Genomic DNA, 27,578 nt, shown 5'->3' on the forward strand with positions numbered 1-27,578 from the left:
TAGTGTAACAATTTTTTTTTATTTCAGTTACTTTTTCACATATAACTTCATGTAAGCTACAAAAATCATGAAATGCAGAAATGGTATTAAAACTGCAAACTTAAAAGTCTTGATAAAAAAACCCATGTGTCTTTCCCTGCTAACAATGACCATTTAAAATGAACCGTATTTTTGATGGATTCATTTAATAAACATACCGTACAATCCTCAAAAATAAATAAAGAACAACATCAGAAAAAACATCAACAACATGAAGCATTTAGTTGTCAGGTTTTTTTTCCTTTAAAGACAGAAATGAAATTTCTAGGCACAGTTTTAGGCATTATAGAGGACACAGAGGCAATAGGTTAGTGTGCACTGGTCTGTACAAAAATACAGTCTGAATAAATTACATTGCTAGCCATAAGATTAGACTTCACTTACCAGTCAGTTCATTGCATGTTTAATAATATACAGTTACATGCTAATCCATATATATCATTTATATTTCAAACACATATGTCTCTCTATATTTGTTTTTAAAATTTACAAAAGCTAAACAAAGTTGTGCAAGAAATCCAGAAGAGGTGCTAGGTACTTGTCAGCACCGGACGGTATACCTTAAGCTTAAAAAATACAAATAACTAGCCCTGCTTGCAAGTTTGCTATATATATATTTATTCATACATATCTGGAAGAAAAACAATGGATATGTGTGAATCATCCTGCCCATGAGATAAAGCCAAACAACCAAAGTAACAGTGGCATGACACAAGCACAACGTACAAAATGATTAATTTGTCATACGTACACTCAAAGACACAGATATGTATCCTTTTTGTGGCTAGACAAAAAATCAGCATAATGTTGTATTTACTTTTACTTCAGTGCTGAGAAACAGAATGCTTGCCAAATTTGGCAAGGGGAAGGTGGGGGGGGGGCACCCAGAAATGGCAGTAACAACATAAGCTAAGGGTAAGTACCTAAACCCATATACTAGATGCCCAAACGCAACAGACCTGAGGAGTTTGAGAGGTGTGTCCTAATAGATTGCCTTATCTTCAAGAGGAAAAGCAGGCGCTGAGACTGAGAATCAGATCTCTGACTCAAATATGTGTAAAGAACTTTGTCTTTAGGCATTCACGTTTGTAGATTTTTTTTGCCTGAATGTCTTTCATATTAAGTGCCAGGTGATTTCCAGAGCGCGTACCATTAATTTGCATAGGCCTTCGGCCTGACAGTTGTTTTTGCTCAAACTCTACATAAAGAAAAGTTACTTGATAAATTAGTGGATATGATATGGGTTCAGCACTATACCTTCTTGTCAGCATAGGTAAAGTGCCATGCAAGATCAGCACCAAAACACCGTCCTCCTAGAAAGGTACAGAAGTCTTCTCACAGTGGGCTTCTCTATGTCAACCTAATTCCCATGCCAAACTACAATGTTCTCCATGCTGCTAAATAAGAGCAGAACTACACAGCTGTTCAGAAAGATAAAGAGTTAACTATATACTGAATATCTGCCTTAAGTCAGTCTCAGGAAAAAAAGCAGAGTTACAAACGTTCTCTGGCACCTGTAGAACAAGCGGACACAGTTTTTCCTCACATCCTTTTTGTTCTCCAGGCATTGCCACAAAATCCCTTCCAAGTCAAGCTATCATTTTGCTCCGTCTAATCTAATTAATCACCCCTGGTCCTGGAAAGACTGCTGATACGGAATATTCTGCCATGGTAAAGATTTAACTCCAGAGAGCCCCAGAGGTTTACAAACTATCTCCGTACATCAGCAATACTTTCACAACAACCTCCTAAAGGTCCCTGTGGTCCCACAGTCATTGCAGAACTCTGCGCCCTGCCAACGGTGGCACCAGCATTAACACTGTAGACACGGTCTTAACATTGAGTAATTCAGCAGTCTTTTCAGTGGAACCAGCAAAACCATTTGTGTAGAGGTGGATGTGCAACCCCAGCGTATCTGCTTTTCCAGAGGTTCACATAGAATATATTTTAAATTTCTCCATTAAAAAAAATAGTTATTTCTAAAGATTAGAATTGTATAAAAATATGCTCATAATTAATTGAAAATATCCAAATAAGTAAATCGTAAACAAAAATAGAAGTGATGCGGCGGATTAAATTCATGTGAAAGTTCTCCCGATCTTGGGTTTCATTTCATGAGTACAGTCTCTAGATGTTTTAAGTGGGAAACATATTAAGCAAGGAGTGATTAGATGTACGTAATCATCAGCCAGTGCATTATAAACTCAGCTTTTAAAAACAAGAGATTACCTCCTGAAGTGCTAATGTTTTAATATGGACATGATGGGGTCTCAGCTGTATTCTTGATGATCAGAGACACTCACAACCTAACTAGATTTTTTCAAAAAATGGCAGTTTTTTCTTTGCAACAGCCTTGGAAAACAATTTTTAGTACATACTAGATTACACATGGAATAGCAAGTAGTTATTTTGTCCAGTTCTACCTTAACTTGATGTGAACTTTTAAGCATTTCCCATAACACAGAGTCTGTACAAGGGCACATACAGAAGACAAATCTTATATGTTTATTTTGTAACACCAACCAAAATTGGGGGTATCAATCCAAGACTCTCAAGAATGTGTACAAAGTTAGTATTTTAACCACTGCATCACAGCTCGTATTACAATTTTAAGATGAATCATCTCTCTCCCTCTGCATTTATATTTGTATTTTATATATATTCATTTATACTAACAAATACCTTTCAAAAATATAACTGAACTTGTTCCCTATGCATTCCTTTCATGACGATGTTCAGAACTTAAATGGGGACTTGGACAACTGCAATTCATTCATGCACTTTAGATGCCTCAGGGACAGATCAGGTCTTTTCCTACTCCCTCTTATCTCCACCCTCCCTACAAAATTCTCAGAGCTGAGACAACTTCCAACTACAGAGTCAGAAGCACATGTCTCCAGGCTGGACTTGCTTCAACAATCTGCTACAGCTGGCACAGTGATGTCGATTACCAATTCATGAAATCCTGTGTGGTTGGTGGCTTCGGTTTCTTTTTTTTTTAATTATTATTATTATTCTTCTCCCAAAAGACTGTTGAATGCAGATATTAGACAAGTCATTAACCAGTTACATTCACTGCCCTCACAGTCACTTGCAACTAATTCCTTAAGAGCTTTTTTTGAGCAAGTAAAAGGGGCCAACACAGCCTATTGTACAAGATGCCATTGCCTGCTTATCAGACATTTGAATCCTCTATGATACAGGGAAACTTCTAAATGGAGCCTATACCAGCTGCTCCCCTGAAGGCAACAGCAGATGCTGGCGTTGCATTCTCATTCCAACTAGTTTTCTCACAATGATCGCTGTCACATAGATCCTTTTGCTTGTTGTCAGGAAAAAATGAAGCTTATGTATCAGCAGCTTGCAGCATCTGCCTACGTAAGATCAGCAATCCTAGTGTTCGCAGTTCTTTTAAATGGTTGTAAAAGCTGGTTATAGTGTTCACACCCAAAAGGCAAAGGCTATTTTATCAACAGAGCAGACTGTTTGGTGCTCCACAAGTGTTCTAAAAAAACTGTGAGTTAGAAAAGACGGGGTAATCCTTTTGTTATTTTTCTCTTCATTAAATGACTCTAATAATAGTCTTCATAGTTCTTAGGGTTTAGGCAATAAAGAATGGCACCCCCAAATGAAAATATAGTTGCACCCCAAGCCAGGCCATAGCCCCAGTTGAACTCATGGTATATTTTCAAGCTGACCGTTTCGATGAACTTGATTGGGTAAAGGACTAAGCTGCACACCTGAAGAACAACTGAAAGAGAAAAAAACCCAAATGTCAGAAGCAGCCTTAATTCATTTCCATAAAAAAAAAAGGAAAACATCACATAACTGAAATTCACATTTAAAATGTTCTTGGTGCATTTTTAGCTTGTTAAGTACTGCTCTTTTTGAAGAAAAAAAATAAAGAAATCCATCACCTTCATTTCATCCACAGAGAACAGAGCAGTTCTTCCATATTCCCTCATTGATGAACAAATGTTATTACTATAGTATAATGATGATCCTTCAGATGAGCAAGAAAAACAGTGAAACCAGATTTTTCCCAACTCTTTTCTCTCCTTTGTATTTTAGTTTGCAGTCATTATTCCTTCCATAAAAACAAAACTAAGGTCACTTGTTCTATGGCTATTATTAAGTCAAAACGAGAAACAAGAACAAACAAGTATTAAGAAATACAGCTCAGAATCAAATGATGTACTTAGCATAGAAATAATTCATTGTAGTAGGTGATACATATTTATGTTCAGTAGAGACTCACTGAATTACGTATTTCATATGCATTACTGTGTACTGTAATCAGAATTAATGATATTGTTACACAGAATACCAAGGAATCTATGAAGTTTGATCAGTCACTAAACTTCCAACTGGCAAAACATTGCCTTGAGTTATGAATTTAGGAGGAGTGTCAGAGATGCTTCATGATGAAAAAAAAGCTAATAAAACAGATCAAAACCAAGGCAGTAAAAAGCTTAAAAATCATTACTTTCTATAGCACTGTCTCTGAGAGTGCCAGAACTCCTGCAGTCTGATCCACACATCTGCAGCAGAATTCAGCAAACCTGTTAATTATTGTGCTACATCAAAAAAAAAACCCTACATATTTTAACCTGAAAAGGAAAATGTACAGATGAAGAACCCCAATTTTCACAAGAAGATTTCCATTCTCTTTTAAATTCAGGTGCACTGTTAACAGAAAATTGGGAGAAGAGTTTCCAAGGTAAGCAGGTGAAAATTACACTTGGTTTGAAGACAAGAACAAGCTGTATGATGCAGTGATTCTTCAGGCCTCTAGTTCTGCCACCCACAAAAGACTAAACATCACAGGAATGTACAAAACATCCTTTTGCCCCTCAGGTATACGATACAGCCTTATCGCAGTGCTCCCTTCCGGCATTTAACACTAGCAATTTTTAAAGACTTCAGCACGTGACTGCCTCTGGAAACTGCCCAGGCGCCCTGATGACAGTCAGGGTGGGCACATCCACACAGTTAAGCACGTGCTTAAGTATTTGCAGGCCTGAGACATACCATGATGAAAGTTCAATGGTATGCGATGTAATGCCATAACAACTACTTTATTTAACATTGGCTGGGGCATTATTTACAGTTTATTAGGTATTGTAAGAAGAACGAACACTATTTAGAGAATTGTTATAAAGCCAGGGCCAGTATAAAATGCCAGTGAATAACAGAAAGGAAGACTACTTTGGACTACAGAAGGTTTTCTGAAATTACACAGAGAATTACAGGAAAATAAAATAATGTTAATTATATTCTCCCACTGCTTGAACACTTCGCACACTCAGAATCTGCCATTTGCCTTTTCAGTCCCACACGCTCTTTAGTGTTGTCAAACTGGCACCTTTAATTAGCCCTGGAAACTAATGCTCTCCTGTCCTCTGGATGGGGACTCGTATGAGGAAATAATTTCCACTGTTCATTACACAACCTTGGTGACAACACCTTACAAAACACTCATGGAAATTTCTTCCCCCCCTCCCCATCCACTTAGCCTACAAACTAGTCTTTGGACTCTTACTCGAGACTGACAATCTGAATAATGTTTGGATAGTGGATTTTCCATTGTGGATACCAAAGTCCACAGGATTTTTTTAATCCTAAAGTTATTGAAGTGTTACTTTGTTATTCCATTTTAATATAACTTTTGTCCACCAGCTCACAAAATACCGTGCAACGCGGGAAATGTTGACAGAGTACACTAGGGGAAGCACCTACACTTACGAAAAGATCATGCATTACAATCATCTATAGTAAGAGTATCATTACACCCAAAAACACCTGAACATATGCTCAGCTTTCAGACACATCTTTAAGACCACTCAAAGTCAAAGAGGATTTCCTAAGATGAATGGATATAAGCAAGTTCTTCAGTTGCTCCCGAACTGGGGCTGCAGCACCTCTGCTGAGTCAATACAGGAATTGCTGTGTGTGTGTGTGCATCTGTGTCCCTGTCATGTTCCAACCCAGGAAGCTCTCCACCTTCCTTCAGTCTAACATGTGAAGTGTGCTGAATTTTAACCTACAGATTGGGCTTGTCAAAACAAAACAAAAAAGTGATTCTGTTGGAAGAGGAACACGTGGCTAAAGGAGCCACACCCACAACAGGTATTTTGGACATTTTTAGAGTGAGGGTTCCTGCTTTTGCTACTACTGGTCCAGCTACGCTATTGTAAAACTCAAAGGATGCGCTGGCAGCAACTGGCCAGCGGAAGCAGCCACACTGCATAATGCTGCCATCGCTTTGCACTGTCTTTGCCTACCGTCATTGTTTCTCCCTGTAGAGCAGGAAGGGACCTGCATAGGCTAGAAACAGTGAAGTACTGAAAAGTGACCAGTATGACCCAAAAAGATATTAAAACTAATGCTTGCAGCTACTGATCTGCTTCTGCTGAATTTAAAGGAACTCCATGCTATACTGACATGCTTATGGGAAGAGTGTGCACTGCCTTCTTTCAGAAGCACTAGTCTTTTCCCATAGGGAAAAAAGGCTGCAAAAGAAATCTTAAAAATAAAATTCCACTTTAAAATGCTACTCAAAAAACACTAGTCATCTCAAACTAGGCTATTCAGTTCAAGTTTAGACCCATTTTTATGACTAGCACTACAATGCTTGCAAGACAACTGCACAGGAATAGGAATACTATTTTTATTCCATTTACATGAAATAGATGCAATTATAGGTACTCACCATATTAAGCACACAGAAATCACAACAAACACTTTAAAACTACGAAATATAATTTCAGTCATCTTTTTCTCCTTGTTCAAATGTTTGACTATAACAGTTCTACTGCCCAAAAAAAGCCTTATGGTGTGGCTTGCTCGTTGATCTGTATGTATAAAAATGGTGGTGTTGGCTAGTAAGTTCTGTTTTTCTGCTCTCTACACCATTCCTCCTGCTCATTCACATGAACAAAGCACTTCATTAATAACCAACGGGTGTTGCAGTTTCAAAGATTAACACACATGCAACTGCTACCCAGGAAATTGTTTGTACTTATTACAACCTGTGCAATTATTTGGGAAGCAGCATGAAGAGAAAGGGGGTCCATGCTGACTTTTAAAGTATTGCTAGCTCAAGAACAGACCATGCTGCTACACAGGCAGACCAGGAATTTCAGCAGGAAGCCCAGTTGGACAAACAGGGAGATTTTCAATGAACGTGCAAGAAAGGAGCACACGAGCAGGAAAAAAGGACAGACAATGAAAGGGGAGTGCAAAAGCACTGTTTTGATACTTAGATACAAAACCAGGAAGTTTGAGGCCCAGCTGGAGCCTAACATTAAGCTAGGAAATGGCAAAAAGGGTAAGAAAAAAGAATCTCCACAGGCGCTGTAGTTGCAAACTGAAGTTCAGAAGACATATTTATACAATGATGGATAGGAAAGCCAGCCTAGTGACAGATGATACACCATGACACTTTCTCCAAAACCTCTAAGTGACATCATCTGGGAGCGTGTCAGCTGTGCAGGAACAAGTCAGGGATGACTTAAGAGTTGCATCCATATCTATGGGGACAGATGGGACTGACCCAAGGGTGATGAAAGTTAGCCAATGTGATTGTGAGCCCTCTTAACACCTGCCAAAAAAAAAAATAAAAATCACAGTGTTCAGGAGATATTCAGATGACTGGAAAAACGTTAATGTTGGGTCCCTCTTTAAAAAGGCTAGAAGTGAAAAATCCAGAGACTTACAGGCTGGTCAGCCTCAACTCAATCCCTGGAAACATTACAGAGTATATCCTCTTGGAGTCCACCTCCAAGCACATGCAGAACAAAGCAGCAATCAGTAGTGAACATGGATTCACCAACTAAGGACAAGGGTCCAGAGAGCTGCCAAGATATCAGAATCCTGGAGCAAATCATCCTTACAAGGCAGATGAGGGAGATAGGTTTATTTAGACTCATGAAGAGGCAGTTAAGGAACAATTTCAAACCAGCCTATGGTTACCTGAAAATGTAGCTGCAACAATGACAGAAAAAAACATCTTTGTAGCACCAGGCAACCTAAGACAAAGGCAATGGACACAAATCTCAGTTTCAGAGATTCTGGAAAGAAAAAAATATCATAAGGAGAGTAGTGCATCACCAGGACAACAAGCCTGGAGAGACTGTGGAACCTTCATACTCGGAGTTCTTCTGGTCTGGACAAAGATGCAGCTGATAGACCTAGTGTTAATGACTGTCCTGCCTCAACAGGAAGGTTGGACTACATGACCTACAGAGCATCTTGCCACCCAGAGGGACCTGGACAAGCTCAAGTAGGCCCGTGTGAACCTCATGAGGTTCAAAAAACCAATGCAGGGTCCTGCACCTGGGTCAGGGCAATCACCAGTATCAGTGCAGCCTGGGGGATGAAGGGGTTGAGAGCACCCCTGCTGAGAAGGACATGGGCGTACTTATGGATGAAAAGCTGGACATGAAGTGATAATGTGCACTCACAGCCCAGTAGGTCAACTGTATCCTGGGCTGCATCAAAACATGTGTGGCCAGCAGGTCAAGAGAGGTGATTCCTCACCTCTGCTCTGCTCTGGTGAGACCCCGCCTGGAGTCCTGAGTCCAGCTCTGGAATCCCCCAGACAGGAGAGACACGGATGAATCTGTCAGAGTGGGTCCAGAGGAGGCCACAAAAATGATCCAAGGGATGGAACACCTCTTGTATGAAGAAAGGCTGAGGGAGTTGGGGTTGTTCAGCCTGGAGAAGAGAAGGCTCCAGCTAGACCTTATTGCAGCCTTTCAGTACTTAAGGGGGATTATAAGAAAGATGGGGACAAACTTTTTAGCAGGGCCTGTAGCTACAGGACAAGGGGTAATAGTTTTAAACTAAAAACAGGGTAGGTTTAGACTAGATAAGGGTTTTTTTTTTTTTTTTTTTTTTTTTTTTTTGTTTTTTTACAGTGAGGGTGGTGAAACACTGGCACAGGTTGTCCAGAGAGGTGAAAAATGCCCCATCCCCAGAAACAGGTTAGAAAGGGCTCTGAGCAACCTGATCTAGTTGAAGATGTCCCTGCTCATTGCAGGTGGGCCAGACTAGATGACCTTTAAAGGTCCCTTCCAACCCAAACTATTCTATGATTTTATGATGTTTCCTATCAATATCTCTTTGATGCTACAACTCTTACTGCCCTGTAGCAACTTGCACTACATCCTACTAAAGCCAGTCCTACTTTTTCAGACCATTCCATCAATTTCTCAAAATCAAATTCTGTCCTCCAATGTATCTGCAATTTTTTCTAGCTTCACGGTAAAATTTGACAAGTAGACTTTTACGCTATCTTCCACATCATTATGAAAATAGGTAATAGCATGGAACTCAGAGCAGAGTCTGGCTGGATTGTGTCCTGACTCCCTGTCAGACAAGACAAAGATACATCCTCTACGTATTCTCCAAATAACACCTGCCATCGTTCTTTTTTTGCTCTCCCACCTGTAATACTTGCACTTAGCCACTGCTTCCCTAGCTTACATGTAAAAGCATCCTGTGAAGTGTGTTAAAAGCTTACTAACCTCAGCAGGTTATTCTTCTAAACATTGTTAAGACATAGCTCCAGAAGGCAAAAGTCTTAAATTACCTTTTTTGTTTGCTTTTATGGACTTTCAACAATCACACTTTCTACTCCTACATTAAAGTTCGGTTAGCACTCAATTATCTGGTAACCATATCATGAAACTCCTTCACTGACAAGTCTGTGAGCTTTTACTTTGAGGATGCAGCTTTCAGGGCCAGTATGGTTCACGAGCACTAAGACACCCCAGCAAGTACCTAAGCTAGTGACCTCTGTTAGACCAAAAACACTGGGAAGAGCTGCATGAGCCAAGGTGGCTCCACAAAAGAGTGCCCTGTAACTGCCTCTCTGTGTGCTCCACATTTTTCTATTACCTGAGGTATTCCTGTTCCTATCCCCATTACACAGTAATGCTGGCAATATGTATTTTAAACACATTCACATCTGTTGCTCACTTGCTGGCTTATTCTCAGTATCTAGGTTGAATTATTTTTTCTGTCCCTTTCTCATCTCTTCCAGTTTTAGTCAACCAAGCTTCTCACATACAGAGTTGCTAACTGAAACCTGAAGCTGAGAAAAAAAGAAAAATAAATAAAAATAAATTAAAACTAGAAGAAAACAATACCTGGAGCCAACTGTTTGGACTCTAAAGTGCCTGGAAACCACTTTTCCATTTTGTCCTTTCTCCCACATAGGTCACTTTTTTTCTACCTGACACCCACACACATCCTTAAATGTCTCTGGGCAACTGATCCTATGTCCTTCTTCCAGAGGCAGCTGGTAGACTCCTAACCAGAGTCATACAGAATATTTGATCTTGTCAGCAGATTCACAGGTCAGGCAGGGTTTATCCTCAAAAATTTTCTGTGAAATCCACAGATGAATCCATGGACAATTGCATAAGGCACAAACTCCACTGCGCTGCAGTCTTAACTTTCCCCTCTTCAGCAGGGGACCTTTTCCATAATTCTTTCAATATATGCCAGTCCATATTCACTTCTAAAACTAGCCAATATTAAAGATAATATCTGTAAGGAAATTACACTAACAATGTCAGCACCAAATCCCAAAAGGATTCTCTTCAAATCTGGCAGATAATGGAGAAGAATGGGGCAGGCTGTCTTGGTCTAATCATCTCTCTTCTTATATGCTTCAGGTCACGGCTATTTAAAATGCATGCACGTACACGCACACACAGAGGCAAAGACAAGAGGTGAACATCACTCATGAGCTAAAGCACCAATGTATTTTCCTTTTCTGACGCAAATAAGCATTAAACCTCCCTTCCTCCCCCAACTTTTGTAGTAAAGACTAGAACTAATTTTATGCAGAGAAAAATAAACTAAGCTTTAAGCCAAACAATAGGATTTCAGGATTTTTTTTTTGTAGTACAAACTTAACTGTATACTAAATGAGCAATATGGCAAGATAGGCAGTGTATGGCTGAACAATTACTAGGTTACTACACAATGTTATGAGAAATTAAGTCAAACTCCAAATAAGAAACCACTACAGAAATTCAATAATCCCATTTCCAAAGTTAATTGCCCAGCATGCTTTATAATCTTAGAATTAATACTACATTTTAAAATAATAATGGCACCTGTGCCTTTATTGATTCAACCAAGCAAGCAATGCGATACGTAGAACCAAAAGATACGATTTCTGCTCAGGAAATCTGATCCTAGGTCGCATTCATTTCCTAAAAGCAAATGAAATATAACCTACCGATATCTTTTCGGCAAATAAAAGTGCATCTTGAAGGGCCGCAGCTCTGTCAAGGTATCGTTAACAGCAGGGGGCAGCAGGAGCCTTCCCCGGAGCTTTGTTTCATTCCTGAACACCCTGCAAATTCTGTGCTCTTATCTTTTCATATCCTTGTAAGTGGCTTTTTTTTTAATACACCCCGAAGACTAGGTTCTGTCATCCTCTTCATTACGGGCTATCAGAAGGGGCTTAAGCTGCTGGCTCCAATGCAGATATGAGTGACAGGATGAAGGCAAACCACGCTTGGTGAATCTCAGGAGAAACAGAAACATCCGTGCTGACTGAGCCCCAAAACACCAGAATGTACAAAAGGAGATGATTTGATATTGCAATTATACCTCACTGGACCCGTCTTATGAACAATTCAGTATCGTAGGTCTCCCTTAAGATTTTGTGATAGTCTATATAAACTGTTCCATTTTCATGCTTTTAAAGCCAAACAGGGACTGCGCTGTGACAGCTTGTTAAATTAATAACTAAGTAAGCAAGCTGACACAATGAAAATAATTCCTCGTGGCACAGGGGCATATATAAACAACCTGCAACATAATCTTATTTATTTTCACACATAGGGCTTCAAGCGTTCACATTTGGGTATTCATTTTCCTGTTTTCAAATTGTAAAAGGAAGAACATTAAAATAATAGAAATGGCTTTCATGAAGAATAAAAACGGGGACATCAAGCAGCACAAAGTCACAAACTAAAAATGGTACTTTGAGATTTATCCTCTGTAGTTTCCCCTGCTGCATGCACTTAACAAAACAATAAATATAATGCAAACAAATAATTGTTTATGAACCAATAACGGTGCAACTGCAAAAATTGTTCATGCCGTGCAGCACCGGTATCCTGACAAACCTCACTGGGGTTAAGGCTGAAGTAAACCAAATGCCTCCGAATTAGTATGCAGAACAAGGCATATCTTCTTTCACAAAAGTGAAGTAGCTCTCATGAAATTTTCATAATGGTGCCAGTAATCTGCTTACCTGCAGCGAAGAGCATGACTGCAACCGGTCTGTAGAACCGCCTCCGAGATCCCACGCAGATAGAGATCAACCCAACCAGGAAAGCTATGAGAATGATGGCAGCACCACCCAACAGCAAAGCAAGAGTAGCTATCTGCCAGTCTAGTGGGAAAAAGAAAGGGAAAAAATAATACAATTTCAGTAAAACAAGCCCATAGGCTTGACAGAAACAGCAGAATATGAGGAATGAAGAGCCTGCAACAAAGGCTCGGACAAACAAACAACTGTGCTTTGGATTTCTTGTCTCCTAATTAGCGAAACACCTTTATACAACAGATGCAACTCGGGTTCAAAGTGCTGCAACCTCCCATAATTTTTCAAGGCTTAGTTGGCCTCGTTGGGATTTTGGTTCGAGTGAGACTAAATAATTTGGTCCCCTGTTTTTTCTCCAATTTAGAATGAGAAATTGAGGCTGGGTAAGGAGTAGCTAGTGTGTGTTAGCTGACCCCCAGTCTGTCGTAGCTTTCTCACAGAAGAGAGTGAAAGTCAAATCTCTGCTTGATCTGATTAGGGTGACATAGGAAGGAAAATGCATGGAGGCTCATCATATACAGCTATCACTTGGGAAGTACCAAGGCCGCATAATATGAATAACAGAACTATGGTAAAGGAAGGAGATGCTCAAAGGAATTAAAAAAAAAAAAATGCAGTTACGAACAACACCCTTGCAGCCTTACATCACATAAGCCAAAATCCATTTGGAAGCTGATGGTCATCGTGGGTCTGTACAACATCCAGGATCTAACTTAAGAGCCTCTGTAGGACTTTAGAAAGACACAGGCTTTGTGCTGTCGCTCTTTGCAAAAGAATATAAAAGACACTGTCTCGCTCCGATAACAGGCATTAAGAAAAAGAATCTGATCACTATTTACTGTTTATCTCTACTATTTAGTAGTTCAAGGAAGATGATCTAAAAATCAGCTTGTGGGAAAAGGACCTATGGATCCAATGAATCTCTCGTTACTTTGAAAATACTAGCACTCATAAATAAATAAATATAATAAAATGTCCAAATGCACTACATAGTTCAAAGAAAATAAGATCAATTATTTAAAAAAAATTTAGAGATCTTAAGGTTACTAAAATAAGAACAAAAAAAATCCATGTTCTCTTTTTGAAAAGCACAAAACTCAGTGTTTAAAAAACAGTACATCCAGTTTGAAGAGGGACCTAATCTGCTGAAGATACCCACAGTGCAGCTGTGGGGTTTGGGAATGCAAAGGTGGCAGCTATTAGCACCAAAAAGCCTTCATATGTTATATGAAAAAGGATGAAGGAGATTAAATGAAGAAAGTGAATAGAAGAGCTATAAAAGCATTGCTAGAAAAGAGAGTTATTTTAAAGGTATGTTTGTGCAAGTATACACATTTATTTTCATTCTTTTTAGAAATCCAGGCATGTTGTTTACTAATACTTTAATTACAAAGTACTCAACCTTCTAAGCTCTTTTACTCCTTGTTTTCTTGCTGGACCAAAACCCAAGGCTGGGAACAATCTCACATTCTCCTACCTTCAGCATGCAACCTCTAACATCTGTTTGCTGTGTGCCCCACTGCTTTACTATTACTGGGATGGAAATATGATTTTAGTTATGGGTGGGAATGTTATGAAGAGTGGTTTTTAATGTTGACATGACCCTTCAGAAACACCAAGTGGTTAGCGTACTGATGATTTAGAGAGTATTCTTCCAATATCAAAGTGCATTACAGATATAAAATACAGAAATAAACAGAATGGACCACTTTGGAACAACAGGAAAGGAATCCTTGCACTAGAAAGTTACACAGATACAAAGACTAGACACACAGATCTGTATCGCCCCAAAGATAAATGCCATACAAAAATTATTAAATAAATCAAAGTGCCAGATGAGAAAACTCAGAAACTAAGATTTTTGAAAGCCACCACAAATAATAAAATATTAAATTTTATCTTCGCATTGATCAGACCTTAAAGTTTCATGCAAACAAAAGGTGTGCAACATTGAAGCAGCAACTAAATGGAAAGATTTGAGTATCCTATTGCTTTCCAAAACCACACTGGCAAGACCACCAAACAAGTGAAAATAACTAAGGTAAAGATGATATAAGCACGGGGTTAGAATATAGTTTAACTTCCAGGACAGATATATCTACGGATTTTGGAAAGGTTAAAAAATAAACAAACTACCTTACTATAGTACTGATGTGGGAGGTAAAAGGACAAATCAGTGCTGGAAGACACCTACACTCCCAACTGAAAAAGAACTGACTTAGTTAAACAAAATTAATTTCTTGATTAAGAGAACTTACTCAGCAATGTTGACAGTAGGGCAAAACCGGGGTTTTAAATGGTCCTCATTATTAGCTGAGGATCGGGTACTTAACTTTGTGCTCTGGGCTACGATGTAGGGAATTGCCTCTCTCTTTTAGCTCCCGCCCCATTCATGGGAGCATACAATGCTACCAGCCTTTACCTTGAGCTGCAGCTGAGGGGGATTCTTGTTAAAGAACATCATTAGTGCACACATAATACTGGAGTGAATTGTCTACCATGGAAACTACATGTTTAAATTTCCTTGTCATCTTAGAAAAACCTCAACTTTCAATTCTGAAAGCCATTTGATCTGGTGACAAAATAAAGTTTATGTTGGATTAAGGAAGTAAAACCTTCTGCACAGGACTTCTCTTTAAAAGCAAGTCTTTTTTAAGAAAAAAATCCAGGCCACTGGACTTTATACAAAGAAAAGAAACATGCAAAGAAAACTGAATCACTGCCTCTGAAGGAAGAACACTCTCTAAGTTAGATAGCTACAACAATATAACCACATACAGCAAACACGGTTTTCTACAATAAAAATCTGTAGTTTTCCTCGGACTTCCCATGAGTGATTTATAACACACAGCATCTAAGCGGGAACAGCAGATCGCTCTGTTACATAGTGTTACTGGTACACAGAACATAAACATCATGAGCCTACTTTACAGTATCCAAAATATGCTTGCACCATTTCTAGGCATGCACCAATCTTGAAAATAAGTTGCTGTACTCAGTTCAGTAGCCTCAGCAGTTCAGTGAGACTGGTTGTTTTCAAAGAGATAGAAACATGCATAAATGTGAGCAAAATGGGATCTTATAATTATTAGTTTACTGGATTCAAAACACAATTTGGCCACACTTTAAGAATGCACATCAGTATTTTTCAACGTGTATCACTACTGTTTATTTATACCGCGCATCCACCATCTAAGAAAAATGTTAGGCTAGTAAAACCACACTCCCACAAATCTCAATAAACTTTTAGAATTTAAAAAACACTATCATCTCACAATTGTGCCCAAATTAAGTTGCTTTGTTGGTTTATAACCGTAAAGTCATCAGAAAGCATAACTAGAGTTTTTCAGTGTTGCATCATTTTAGCAATATAATAAGAATTACACTGATAATGCCACTTATCCCATCCAAACAACTAGGATTTACACATTTTTGACAATCATTAAGTAACTTGAGACAGATTTCTTAAGAAAAGCCTTGCTTACTGTATTTTTAGGTCTGAAAATTCAAACATATTTTGTACAGCACAGGAAGCATCACAATATCTATAACCATATACACCGCAGTTCTGACTGTGATTATAGCGTTTGCATAATTTTTATTACAACAATTTGCCTATTAGTTTAGGGATATAGATTTCAATATTTGGAAAATATGAACCTAGGTACCTAACACATTTTCAAAACATATGGAGTAAAACTTATTAAAATTACCATCTTCAGTAAAGAAAAAAAAAACAATCAAAAAACCCCCAACCAATTCCCCCAAACTATGATGACAATGTTTCTTTTCAGTTAAGCCCTCATGCGTAAGTCAGTGCCTTTTTGTAAGGACAGCTTGGTCTCATTGCTCTTTGGAAATTGTGCCTGTTACTTAATGATACAGAAGCACAACGTTAATTGCACACTGAAATGTGTGACTCTCCTCCCTTCTTCCCCCCAAATGAAATGACCTAAGGCTTTAAGCTGTATATTCATTTTTAATTAAGAGCAGCTCTATCTGCTCTATTTCCTGGGCAAAATAATACTTCAGTACTAGGATAAAATCAGCAAAAGCCATAAAAGAAGGCAAAAACATCTCAAAGTTCTGAAATGTTTATTTTAATAACTAGGTCATTTTTAAAATGAGGAAGAGTAACGTGAAAAGCTAGGATTGTCATAGATTTCATGTTTTCAGCAAGTTCCCCCAAAATTAAATATTTTACCTACAAGGTATTCTGCAGTAAAATATGTGGTGGACATAAAAACATATTGTGGAATACGTGAAACATTTCTGTGTAGGGCTCTTTCAGATAATGCAAGTGAACTGAAATCATCTCTCAAGAAACAATAAAGTATTCCTTTCTTTCAATAAATAGTTCTCCACCGAGTCCTCTCTTCATGGAGGCTGAAGTAAGAAAATGCATGCAGGTGTTACATGATGAAGGTAATGACTGACCTTCTTCTAGCACTAAACAAAACCTTGTGAAGAAACAAAACACAACAACCCTCTTGGGCAAGTTTTTCTGATTCAATGGAAAGCTTCCACTTATCACGTACCTGCCCTCAGCCAATAAATATTCTTAGAAATTGTAATACAGCATTTAAATTCAAGAATAATGAATTTGAAAGAACGTGTCAAGTAAAGCATAGAAAGTTGAGGCACCCACGCATAAGAAATTAAATATAACCCACTGAATGTCATAACAATCAACTAAGATAAATAAGATAGCTAGAGATATTCCTAATTGCTTCATATTCAGAACTATTCCTAAGTTTATAAACATTCATCAACTTAGCCATCAAATTGCCAACAAAAGTTTCAAAAGTGTAGTGATTACATACAAACACAAAGGTAGAACCTAGTTTCTAAAAGTGTGTTTGTCGCACGACCAGTAGGGTTTCAGCAGGATCAGGTGCACAGACTTCTGTGGAAGGGCAAGCTCCGTTGAATTCAGTACTGAGGTAAAGTAAGTACTGCAGTTGCCATTAAGTTCTCACATAAAATCATTCCACAGAAAAGACAGTCCTTTGGAACCCCACCTGCGCCAAAATTATGTTTTTTAAAGAAGCTGCTCAGATGAATTCTGCTCTGGATGGAGGGGATATTCGCTGAAGCTGGGAAGCTCAGGATCCGTAAGTTACTTGGTCCATCCTCCTCCGCTCTTGTACAGCCAGCACCACGAGCGCAGTCTTTTGAGACTCCGCATGCTGCAGAGAGAAGCGCTTTCTGGCGGTATCTATACCAAGCCTTCAGTAAGCTGCTCTAGCCACAACTTTCCACACTGGAGCCTTGTACAAAAATTGCAATAAATAAATATTTTCTGCTTGTTCTCAGTTTGTATAGTATGTTTATTACTGCAGAGATGCGCTCTGGCTTTTACATTTCATTTCATGGATTGAGAATAAGATTTTTCTAAAGTATGAAAATGACTGCGTGTCACACAGACACTTAAAAAGCGTTACCAGAGCTGTGGGAACCAGCTAGCTGAGGCTGAATGCATAATTTCCTTGAGAGAACTCCAACACTACACCAAGGCTTTCTTCTGAAAGCCGTGAATTTGAACACATGAAGTAACTTATGTGAGGTCAGAGATACCTCAAAAACAAGCTGTCTCTGGAAGAGACAAAATAATCTTCTGCTGCTTCTCCAACAGGAGATTTACATACTGAACTCTTCTCTAAGAAATCAGTCTTCATCCACACACGGCAGCATGTGGGAGGACAAAGCCCTCGATAACCCAAGTCTTGCACAATACAGGTGGGCTTAACAGTGAGGCTTTCTCATCGCTCTAATTCACTAGGATTTTGACAACACCCAAACAGAATTTTGAGCATGTTATACTGGGTGCCGTGCTTCCTAAGGAGAATTCGGAAGCTCCACATAAGGCATCAGTCACTTTCCATCTACTGTACAAGACACTTGTAAGATGATTTAGCATTCCTGATGCCGAGTGGAGAGTCATTTAGAGCCCATCAAAGAAAAAGAGAACAAGCACAGAGACACATCCAGAAAATAGCTAACTGGGGCAAACCCAGGTCTGCCTGTGTCTTGCCGAGACACAGAATGCCAATGGCTAATGATGGCAGCTGACTAATGAAGGCGGAAAGGCAGGCGCCTCCTTAGCTGCAATATTCCAGGGGCTAGAGGCCTTCTCAGAAACTGCAAGGTCTTTGCTTCCCAGCTCCCACTCCAGACTTGAACCTCCACTCCCATTTCACAGAAGAATTTCTAAACCACTAGGATAGACTGAAAGAGCTTTCTTCCACCTGCTAGACCCAAGCTGGAAGAAGATAAACATGATATCTATGGGGTCTGTGAACAAACAGGTAGGAAGGAATCCACATCTGAGTCTTGCTTTGAAGTGCCTCTTATCCAACTGGTCCGTTCCAACTTTCCGGTGCTGTTTCCACACCTTGCCGCTGACATACAAACATACCCAAGTGTTACCGTAAGGCAGCCCAGACTCAGGGCCCTCTCAGCATTGAGGAAGAGTCCTTAGACATCACCTACGGAGTTGCACCCCTCTCGCTCAGGCTCCTCCGATGGCTTTCCATTCCTCCACAGCAAGATAGTCGTGATCAGAGGGGAAGAGGCCGGCTCCGTTCCTGGCAAGATAACGGCCCACTGGCAGGACGCTCCAGGCAGTAGGTGCTCTACCACCTACCCTCCTCAGCCTGGGAAGGACACGCTAGCTAGGCTGGGGAAGTCATTAGGCAGCCATGGTGCAGAGTCTGCTCACCTTCCAATGGCAAGCAGAGCTCCCCTGCCTTCCACCCACAGATGCCACTGAGCACAGGGGGGACAGTTTGGTTCCCAGAGAAGCGAGCAGCACACAAAGAAGAAATGGGCTTGGTTTCTCAGTATGATCTCTGTGGCAGTCTTGTGTAAGATACGGAATGCATTGATCTGCCTCATGTCTCTGCTTCAGCTGCCATGTTCATCAGACTCTTTGTGGCCACGAGACTGTTGGACTCAAACTTTCTCTGTGCTTCGACACCACCGCAACTTTATCTCCCATCTCTACAGGAGATCAGACTGAACAACAAAAGCTATAAAAATATGGTATGCAACTCGGCTGTTGTGCAAAGGAGACAGATTTTTGCAAGACAACAAGATGGTCTAATGCCCAGGGAGGGTTGCAGATATATGAGCAACTTGAACCACAGCAGGTGCTTACTATCTGCCCACGACACACATCTCTCCTGAAGATTAAAGCTTACGTTCCTTATTTATACAAAATACATACACTTTGGGGATTTTTTGTACAGCTGCTCTCTAAGCCATCGCCTGCCTGTTTCTAAAATCACAGAGTGAAATCCTTTAAATGAAGTGCATCTTCAAATAAAGAGTTAAGTACTGCCATTATATAGATCTTTATTTTATTATTTAAAGGCAACATGCATTCCATGTTACTTTTGCCAACAGAGAACTTCAAGACAAGCACAGCATTAGAGAGTCATGTAATCTATAATTCATTCACAGAATAGTACAGCATGTACTTAGGCATTTCTTCCATTGGATACACAGCATTCTTCTGAGATTAGCTCACTACTATGCCATTTTAATTATTGGATATTCATTCATTCAAGGGGGGAAAAAAAAAAAAAAATCACACTAAACAAAAAACCACTCACACCCACAACTCCAAGAACCTCACAAAAACCTGGAAATCTCAGATTTATGTCATTAGGAGAGAAGTGTGGGAGATGTGTTATACAAGCTTTTCAAGAAAAGCTCACCTTTTCTGACCTCCTCCATATATACTACTACATTTAAACAATCTTAAGAAGGAAGAAGTACACTTCACGTTACAACAGGAATGTAATTATTTTCCACAGTTACCGATGTTCTTCAAGTAAACTGGCTATCTTTTGCAATTTTCAAATCTCATTCCATTGTTCCTTGAGAAAAACAATTAGCATTTAAAATAGTTCAAGGAGTATTTAGCATCGGAACGATGGCCTTTATACAGAAATGGAACAAGTAAAAACACATAAAGCAATACAGCTGGATAGATTTTACCCTGCCTCCTGCTTGTTACCTTGAATCTTATGTGGTCATCTTTGGCCTCATATCAGTAACAGAGGCAAGGTTACTCTCTATGTGATTCTAAATATAAAATCTCATCAAATATTTAAATCACTTATCCCTAACACAAGGAACATCTTTTAACTTACTGGTGCAAGACTTCTTTATTAAGTAAACAAGACTTAAAGCAACAGCATACGTTACTGATTTTAAAATTGCAATGAGCAGCAGTAATGATAACCTACTAAGGCTAGAAATCTTCCTCGATTTTTTTTTAAAGAGTATTATTAATCACAAGGTATATGGTGCTCTTGATCTGATCAGATAAAAACCCATACAAACTTCATGCGTTACACACCAATGTCCTGTAACCCTGTCTCTTAGCTGGTTGAAGAAGGGTGGCTGAAATGGTAGCCTCCATCACACTAGAAGTCCAGAGTACTGAACAGCAGTCTCAGATCACCTGCTCCCACAGAGTTCAGTCTTGTGAAGTCTTGAGGCTAAAATAACTGGTCCATTTGTAAAAGAGGGAGCATACCTTGAAATAGTCCATCTGGGGCTACTGTGAGCGGTAGTTAACAAATTCAAAGCATTTTCAACACGTTGAAGCAGCCAGGTAGACATCAGGTATAAACAGAGAACCAGTCATCACAGAATCACAGAATAATTTAGGTTGGGAAGGACCTCTGGAGGTCATCTAGTCCAGCTCCCTGTGGAAAGCAGGGCCAATCTCCAAGTCAGACTCAACTTCAAAGTCAGATCAGCTTGCTCAGGGTCTTAGGTGGTAAGTTTGAAGTAGTGTGGATTTTGATTTTATATCCAACTTCAGATAAAGCGTTGGGGATGATTATTAAAGAAAGTAATATTCAAAATGACAGACTACAGTCTGCAAAACCAGAAGGAATGTTTTATTAACATTGCTCCTTACGTTGCATGAGACTCTTTCTTCAGACTTAGCCAAACGGCACTTGTTCTTCCTATGTTATATTATAGCAAACTATAAGCCTTGCTGAGCTTTTTACAAGTATGTGTCAATATCAACCCTGAGCAAATGATCCAGATCTTCTAATGAGGAAGCTGCTTTTGAGCTAGCAATTTCCCCTTGGAACAACCCCTTAGATTCAAAACAAGCAGATACCATCCAAGACTACTGAGCCATGTAATTCAGATATCTCCATCTAATATATAATTAAGGTTAAACCCCTTCAAGTGCTACCAAATGAGCAGCCTCTGATGCTTTTTGATTTTTATTTTAAGAACAAATTAGACAGAATTATAAGCACAAAACTAGACTCAGGTTGTTTTAGTACACTATGCTATAACTTAAGCTTACCTTTATGGTTTGTTCACTGCCAAGTTTAAACATGCACAGAGACCCTTTTGCACTTCTTTCCTTGGAATTGTTTTGTCTTTCAAACATGGACAGTTCTTAGAATATAATGATCTTATAGAAAACTGAACATTGCATAAACAAATATACAGACTGAGAATTAACAAAGTCATATGCCCCCCACAAACCAGAATGAATACAGTTAAGCAGTATGAAACCATTCAGATGTATTTTTATATATGCGATTTCCACAATAAACTGAAATGCTGCAAAGGAGCCATTGTTTTCTATGAATAGCATACATGTGTTGTATTGAAGCCAAAGTTTACCTGCAGATCAGATTCTATGGAACCATTTGTGTCTTCCACATCATATTTGCATACCTTTGATTTAAAGAACTACAATGGCTGCAGTCTATTGCATAAATTCAAGTTTACTGTTATTAATTCTGCAGGAAGACGACAACTACCTGTACAGGTACAGGCACACCATGCAGTTGTACATAAGACACATTTAATTTTAGGCAGATGCTGCGAGAGAAATAAATATTCATACATAACTCAACTGCTGATAAATCTGCAAATGAACCGTTGCAAATTAGACGTAATTCACTTCAAATGAGGTCTAAAAAAAATTTTCTTTAAAGACACCAAAGGAACACTCCAAACCCTGTAGGGTTGGGGTTTTTTTTTTAGTTTTGCACGAGTATGAAATACAGCTGACTCAAAGACAACTTGTGCATTAGCAAAGTTAAGCTTTGATCATAGAAAATAATTTTATGCCCAGACAGCTGGTGAAACTGTAGAGCAGCATTGCTGGATCTCAAGATTTTATCATGAAGCTCTCCATACTGGCAACTTTGTTAGTTTTTCAGCTCCTGAAGTTGCTATCAGTGGGAATTTTAGAATTTCTTCAAGGGAAGAGGGAGATGAGGGATATGCAAGAATACCTTTTCTAGCTCTTGCAATTACAAGGAAAAAAATTGAACAGGTGATTTACATAGACCCTAAAGACTCAAAAAGAAGAAAAGCAAATTAAGATGAAATATTTTATAATCTTCAGATTTCTAAAAATCAGTTTGACTCACTATTTTACATACTTGAACCAGCAATATTGTGAAGTACTTACACAACTTAAAAAGCAGTACAAGAGCAAAGGATTGCTTGCAAGCTATAAAAAAATCCCTCAAAACAGTTAACGAATGAATGCAAAAACACATACTCAAAACACTGAAGGAAAACTGAGGAGGATTATTTCCTGCTATAACAGCCAATGTAATCATGCTCTGTACATTTCCTTCTGCTCTCCACTACTAAGTTGCCCTTTTGATAGCAGTCAGGGGTCCTACATCTAATTAAAACAAAGGTTTTTAATTAAACCTCGAATATGCTTTAACAGCTTCTAGCATGAACTTGCCCTTGACAGTGCCACTTGAGGTGCTCTCCTTCAAGGGAAGATGAAGTAAATCTCTTAAAACCATGGGTGAAGATGCCTTTTTCCTGTGCACACACTACTGCTTTTCACAGCTAGCCAGCTACAAAGCTGCTTGCGCGGGTATCAAGCTAAAAGATCTTTCCCTGTGGGAGCTCTCCACTATCTCAAAAATATACCGCTTGCTAGATTCTTGATGTAGGAGGAATGTGCACTTAAAATATTAAGGCAAGCACACAAAATGATCTCAAATACGAGCCAAATCCAACTTGGTGAACTTACTGGGAGCCTTCCCATCGACTTTAATGGGAATTGTAATGCTAGCAGAAGGCGAAGGAAAAACAGTAGAGTTTCTTATATTTCAGGTCTCCTCAGAGTGCAGCATTGTGTGCCAAACACGAGGAAAATGAAGGGTTTATTCCAGTCACCTGAAATAAATCATTCACATCTTCCCCAGTAGCTTGTGAAACCTGGCTCCACTAGACTGGAAAGTATCTAAGGAACATGAGTAAAGCTCATTCAGGGAACTTGAATAAAACTGGACAGGCAGGATTTTTTGCACAAGGTAGAAGAAAGCACCAGGAGAGGGCAAATTTTCAACACACAGCATCCAACAAACCCATGTTTCATTCCTACCCATCCATCTTCCTCCTTCCCATAAACAGACAGGTGACCAATAAAACAACAAGAGAATTAACGTCTTTTTATGCTGTTCAGTAAGCTGTCCTGCTTTTCTTCATGTCCCACTTGTGTGTGTGTGCACGCATGCGAGGCAAGGAGATGGATTGAGGAGGGGAGCCCAATAACGTGTGTGCAGAGGTGGGGGGGGATTTGAAGCAGGTTCTCTCTCATTCAAGCCATCTGAAAAGTCTTTCTGCAATCAAGGGGATACTATTTCAGGAGACAGGGAGAAGGGGCAAAGGATTCACGTTGCTAAGGAGACACGTAGAACCTGACATTCCTACATAAATTTCCATTTATACTGGGGAAGGAAAAGAAAGCTCTCCAAAGTTTGTGTAGATACCCTGGTAACTGATTGAAACCGACATTTCTTTACAATTCGTTTTGGCATTACGTTATTTAAAACAAAACCCCAAACAACGTTTGAACCTTCAAATATTACTCCACATAATGACAGAAACAAATAAGCACAGCAGCAAAGGAACCTGTATAATTTCTACTCAAGCAGAGATCAGTTATTTCCCAGAACCTATCCAAGGATTTCAGAGAAGCGAGGAAAAAGAAAAGCAGCAAGAACATACAGTCAGTCCCTTGCCTTCTTTCCCAAAACAAACATCTTGTCCCTGTATGATTTACCCAACCAGAGAGCACAGCAATCCAAATGGATGATTTAGAAATGCAAGTGTGTGTGTGGGGAGGACAGGGAGGGGGATGAAAATAGGGTGGGTGGGGGGGGAGGAAGAGGCTGGCTTCATTTGAAAATGTTTCCATTGGGACTCCAGAAGTTGCTATCAGGCATAAAGTAAATGAAACAATTCATGAAAACTGCAACAATTATGGTACTATAAAAGAATTTACTGAAAAATATTCAACAGGCAGCTTGTTTGTATCATTCACAACCCGGTTTTTAAGTACTCCAAGCAATAGTGAAACAACATTAAAGAAAAAAAAAAGAAAAACACAAACACCAAAACCAAACCTGTGATCAAAGACCTAGAAAGCTGAAGAACGAACGAGCATCAAGAAATCAAAACAGGGAGTGTGGCAACAAGGCAAAGGAGTATGAGACACGATGGGAAGATCTGGCGAGATATCCCTTGCCAGGGAAGGACACACAGAAGCACACCCAGGGGGACGGAGAGAGCCAGAGCCCAGGCATCCTCACTCCGGGCAAAATAACAATCGGGTTTGGTTAGTGGTTAAGAAGCCCCAACTTTCCAAGCCTAGTGCCTTCAGGAGCTGGGGCCGGGATGGGTGGAAATTATAAGATGCTCCATCCCCAACAGCTTCTCACTGCATGAGAACAGCTGCCACACGGGAAAAATAACCAAAACTAGACCAAACTCGGGGTGTTTTGTGAAAACATAGTCAAAGGCAGATACGAAATCAAACCTTTTTTGCCCACAGAAGCCAACCTCACACCTTTCCGGCACCCCAGACCACCCGGCAGGCAAAGGGGCGAGCCCAGCCCGGGCTCTCGGTGCTCCCCCGCCCGCACACGCTATTTACAGAGACCCGCCGCCTCCGCCCCAACCCGCAAGCCAGGGAGGTGCGGGGTCGGGGCCGCGCAGCCCGGCAAGGGAAGGGAACCCCGGGACCGGGGAGGCAGCGAGGAGGATGGGGATGGACGAAGCGGGTCGGGAAGGGGAGGGGTGCGGAGGCGGGAGGACAAAGGTGCCGGCGACTTTTCCCGGCGGCGGCGGCGGCCGGAGCGGGGAGGCGGGCGGGGAGCCGGGGCGCCAGCCGGCGAGGCGGGGCGCCCGGAGGGGCAGCGGGGCATGGTGGGGCTGGGCCCGGGCACTGCTCCGCTCCGGGGGCAGAAGGGCTGAGACACTGTCCCGGAGAAGACAATGGTGGAAGAGCGGCGGCTCGGGCTCGGGGATGCTGGCAGGGCAGCCAGGGCACGGCGGGGCGGGGGTAAGTCTCAGCGCCCGGGGTGCGGCCGGGGGAGCGGGAGGCGGCCCGGGGGCGGGGGGGAGGGCAGAAGGGGCCGAAAGGGGGCGGCTGCGGGCTCGGGGTGTCGCCGGCGAGGGGGGGAGCGGAGCCGTGGGGGTCCGGGGCAAGCCCCGGTACAGCCGTATCTCACCGCTGTGCAGCGTCGACTCGCAGAGCCAGCTGTCCAAGTTGCCGGGCTTGCGGCAGGACTCCCAGAGGGACAGGTAGTACTGGTGGTCCGCCGTCACCCAGGCGGGGCTCAGCACGGCTCCCAGGTCCAGGCACAGCGCCAGGAAGATGCACACCAGCCCCACCAGCTTCAGCGGGGTCAGCACCGAGACGCGCACCTCCTCCATGCCGCTGCCGGCCGAAGCCATGAGGCCCAGAACGAAGGAGGAGGAGGAGGACGAGGACAACGACGCGCTACCGCCGGCCCCGAGGGGAAAGGGAGCGAGAGCCCAGCTCCGCGCAGAAGGGGCGGGAGAAGCAGCGAGAGCAGCGCTGACTAACGGCGAGGAGAGGCTTTCACAGGCGGCGGGCAGCGCCGCTCGCTCCCGCCCTCGCTCCTGCCTGCTCGCCCGCCCGCCCCCCCTCGCCGCGCTCCCGCCCCGGTGTATCAGGTGCAGCAGCTCCCCCTAGTCCCACCTCGTCCGCCCGGCCCGGCCCGGCCCGGCCCGGCCCGACGCGCTCCTCCCCCTGCCCGCCCCTGCCGGGGGGGGGCGGCGGGGCCCACCCGGGACCGCCGGGGAGGGGAAGGGAAGGGAAGGGGCGGGCGGCGGCGCGCCGTGGGCGTGGGGACCGTGAGCGGGGCGGGGGCGCGACCCCTCCGGCTCTGCGCCGCTCCTCCCTGACCCGCCGCGGCGAAGTTTGGGGAACTTCCACACACACACGCCCTGCCGACCTCCTGCGCCCCCGGCCCCGCCGCCGTCCTCGGCCGCCCTGGTGGCGGGGGGTGGGAGGGGACGCCGGTCTGCCCGGCGTAAGCCTAGGCGTGGAGCAGGCGTCACGCGTGGCTGCGAAGGGTGGCCGGGCCGGGCCGGGCCGTGGCGGGCAGCGGGGGCTGCGCGGCGCGGCCCCGGGAGGCACAGAAGGAACACAGAAGCGGGAGAAAGGAGAGGCTGCCTGGGATGCAGGATTAGCGGTGTCTGACCTTGGTTTCTCTTCTGAAGTGACCTTTAAATCACAAGTTATTAGAGGGAGGTTTTAAAAAATAATTCGGCGTTTCACTGTTCGTGCGCGGATGTACTTGCGGTTCCCGCTTCGAAGGAAGCGCCGTCAGCGGCGTTTCTGATCCCAAAGCTTGAGGAAGGATGAGTACTTGGCCCGGTTTTCATTTAATCTCTGTTTATTTTGCTTAATTAGCATTACGGTGCTGAGAATGTCAAGGGCAAATGTTTTGGTTAGTTATTAAACATGGGTGCTGCTATAATTCACTTTCTAAAGCAGCTCTCCCTCATGAGATGGAAATACGCACAGACACGAAGACAGAGTATAATGCCCATTAAGGATTATTAAAAAAGAAAGGACAATTCAACCCGCAGATTTGAAAGCAAATGCTGCTACTTACTTGTGAGGCAGAAATATAAAATGGGAAGAGAGAAATCAAGCCAGCAAAGGCATCATCAAGTGAAGAAACAGAAAAAAATTGTCCCGAGGTGCTAGTTATTATGCATCTATTAATATTATTTAGCTTTTTTTTCCCCAAAAACTTCAGTTTTCTTTCTAAGACCTCCATCCATCTTTCTCATTAATTTCAGAAGGTGCAGGATTAAGTCCTAATGGTTTACACATCTTTCT

The 27,578-nt window shown here is 41.6% G+C and overlaps 1 protein-coding gene and 1 long non-coding RNA gene across 2 annotated transcripts in view; one reads left to right on the top strand and one right to left on the bottom strand.

The window, feature by feature from the left end:
* Positions 1-26,364, bottom strand: TMEM47 (transmembrane protein 47). The gene is made up of 3 exons (XM_075097874.1): positions 25,933-26,364; positions 12,323-12,463; positions 1-3,790 (listed from the first exon to the last, which is right to left on the bottom strand). The coding sequence occupies exons 1-3, from the start codon at positions 26,156-26,158 to the stop codon at positions 3,612-3,614; spliced, it is 546 nt and encodes a 181-aa protein (XP_074953975.1). The 5' UTR covers positions 26,159-26,364; the 3' UTR covers positions 1-3,611.
* Positions 25,602-27,578, top strand: part of LOC142059269 (uncharacterized) — a 7,974-nt gene continuing 5,997 nt past the window's right edge. The window contains exon 1 of the long non-coding RNA XR_012661258.1: positions 25,602-25,763. This is a non-coding gene — a long non-coding RNA (uncharacterized LOC142059269). The remainder of the gene's footprint in view (positions 25,764-27,578) is intronic.

Source organism: Phalacrocorax aristotelis, chromosome 1 (assembly GCF_949628215.1).
Source record: "Phalacrocorax aristotelis chromosome 1, bGulAri2.1, whole genome shotgun sequence".
Taxonomy (NCBI): Eukaryota; Metazoa; Chordata; class Aves; order Suliformes; family Phalacrocoracidae; genus Phalacrocorax; species Phalacrocorax aristotelis.

Coding starts and splice junctions, on each gene's coding strand:
- TMEM47 (XM_075097874.1), bottom strand. CDS start 26,158: ATGGCTTCGGCCGGCAGCGGCATGGAGGAGGTGCGCGTCTCGGTGCTG. Junction 12,464..25,932: donor CGAGTCGACGCTGCACAGCG/GTGAGATACGGC, acceptor TTTTCCCACTAG/ACTGGCAGATAGCTACTCTT. Junction 3,791..12,322: donor AGTCATGCTCTTCGCTGCAG/GTAAGCAGATTA, acceptor TTTCTCTTTCAG/TTGTTCTTCAGGTGTGCAGC.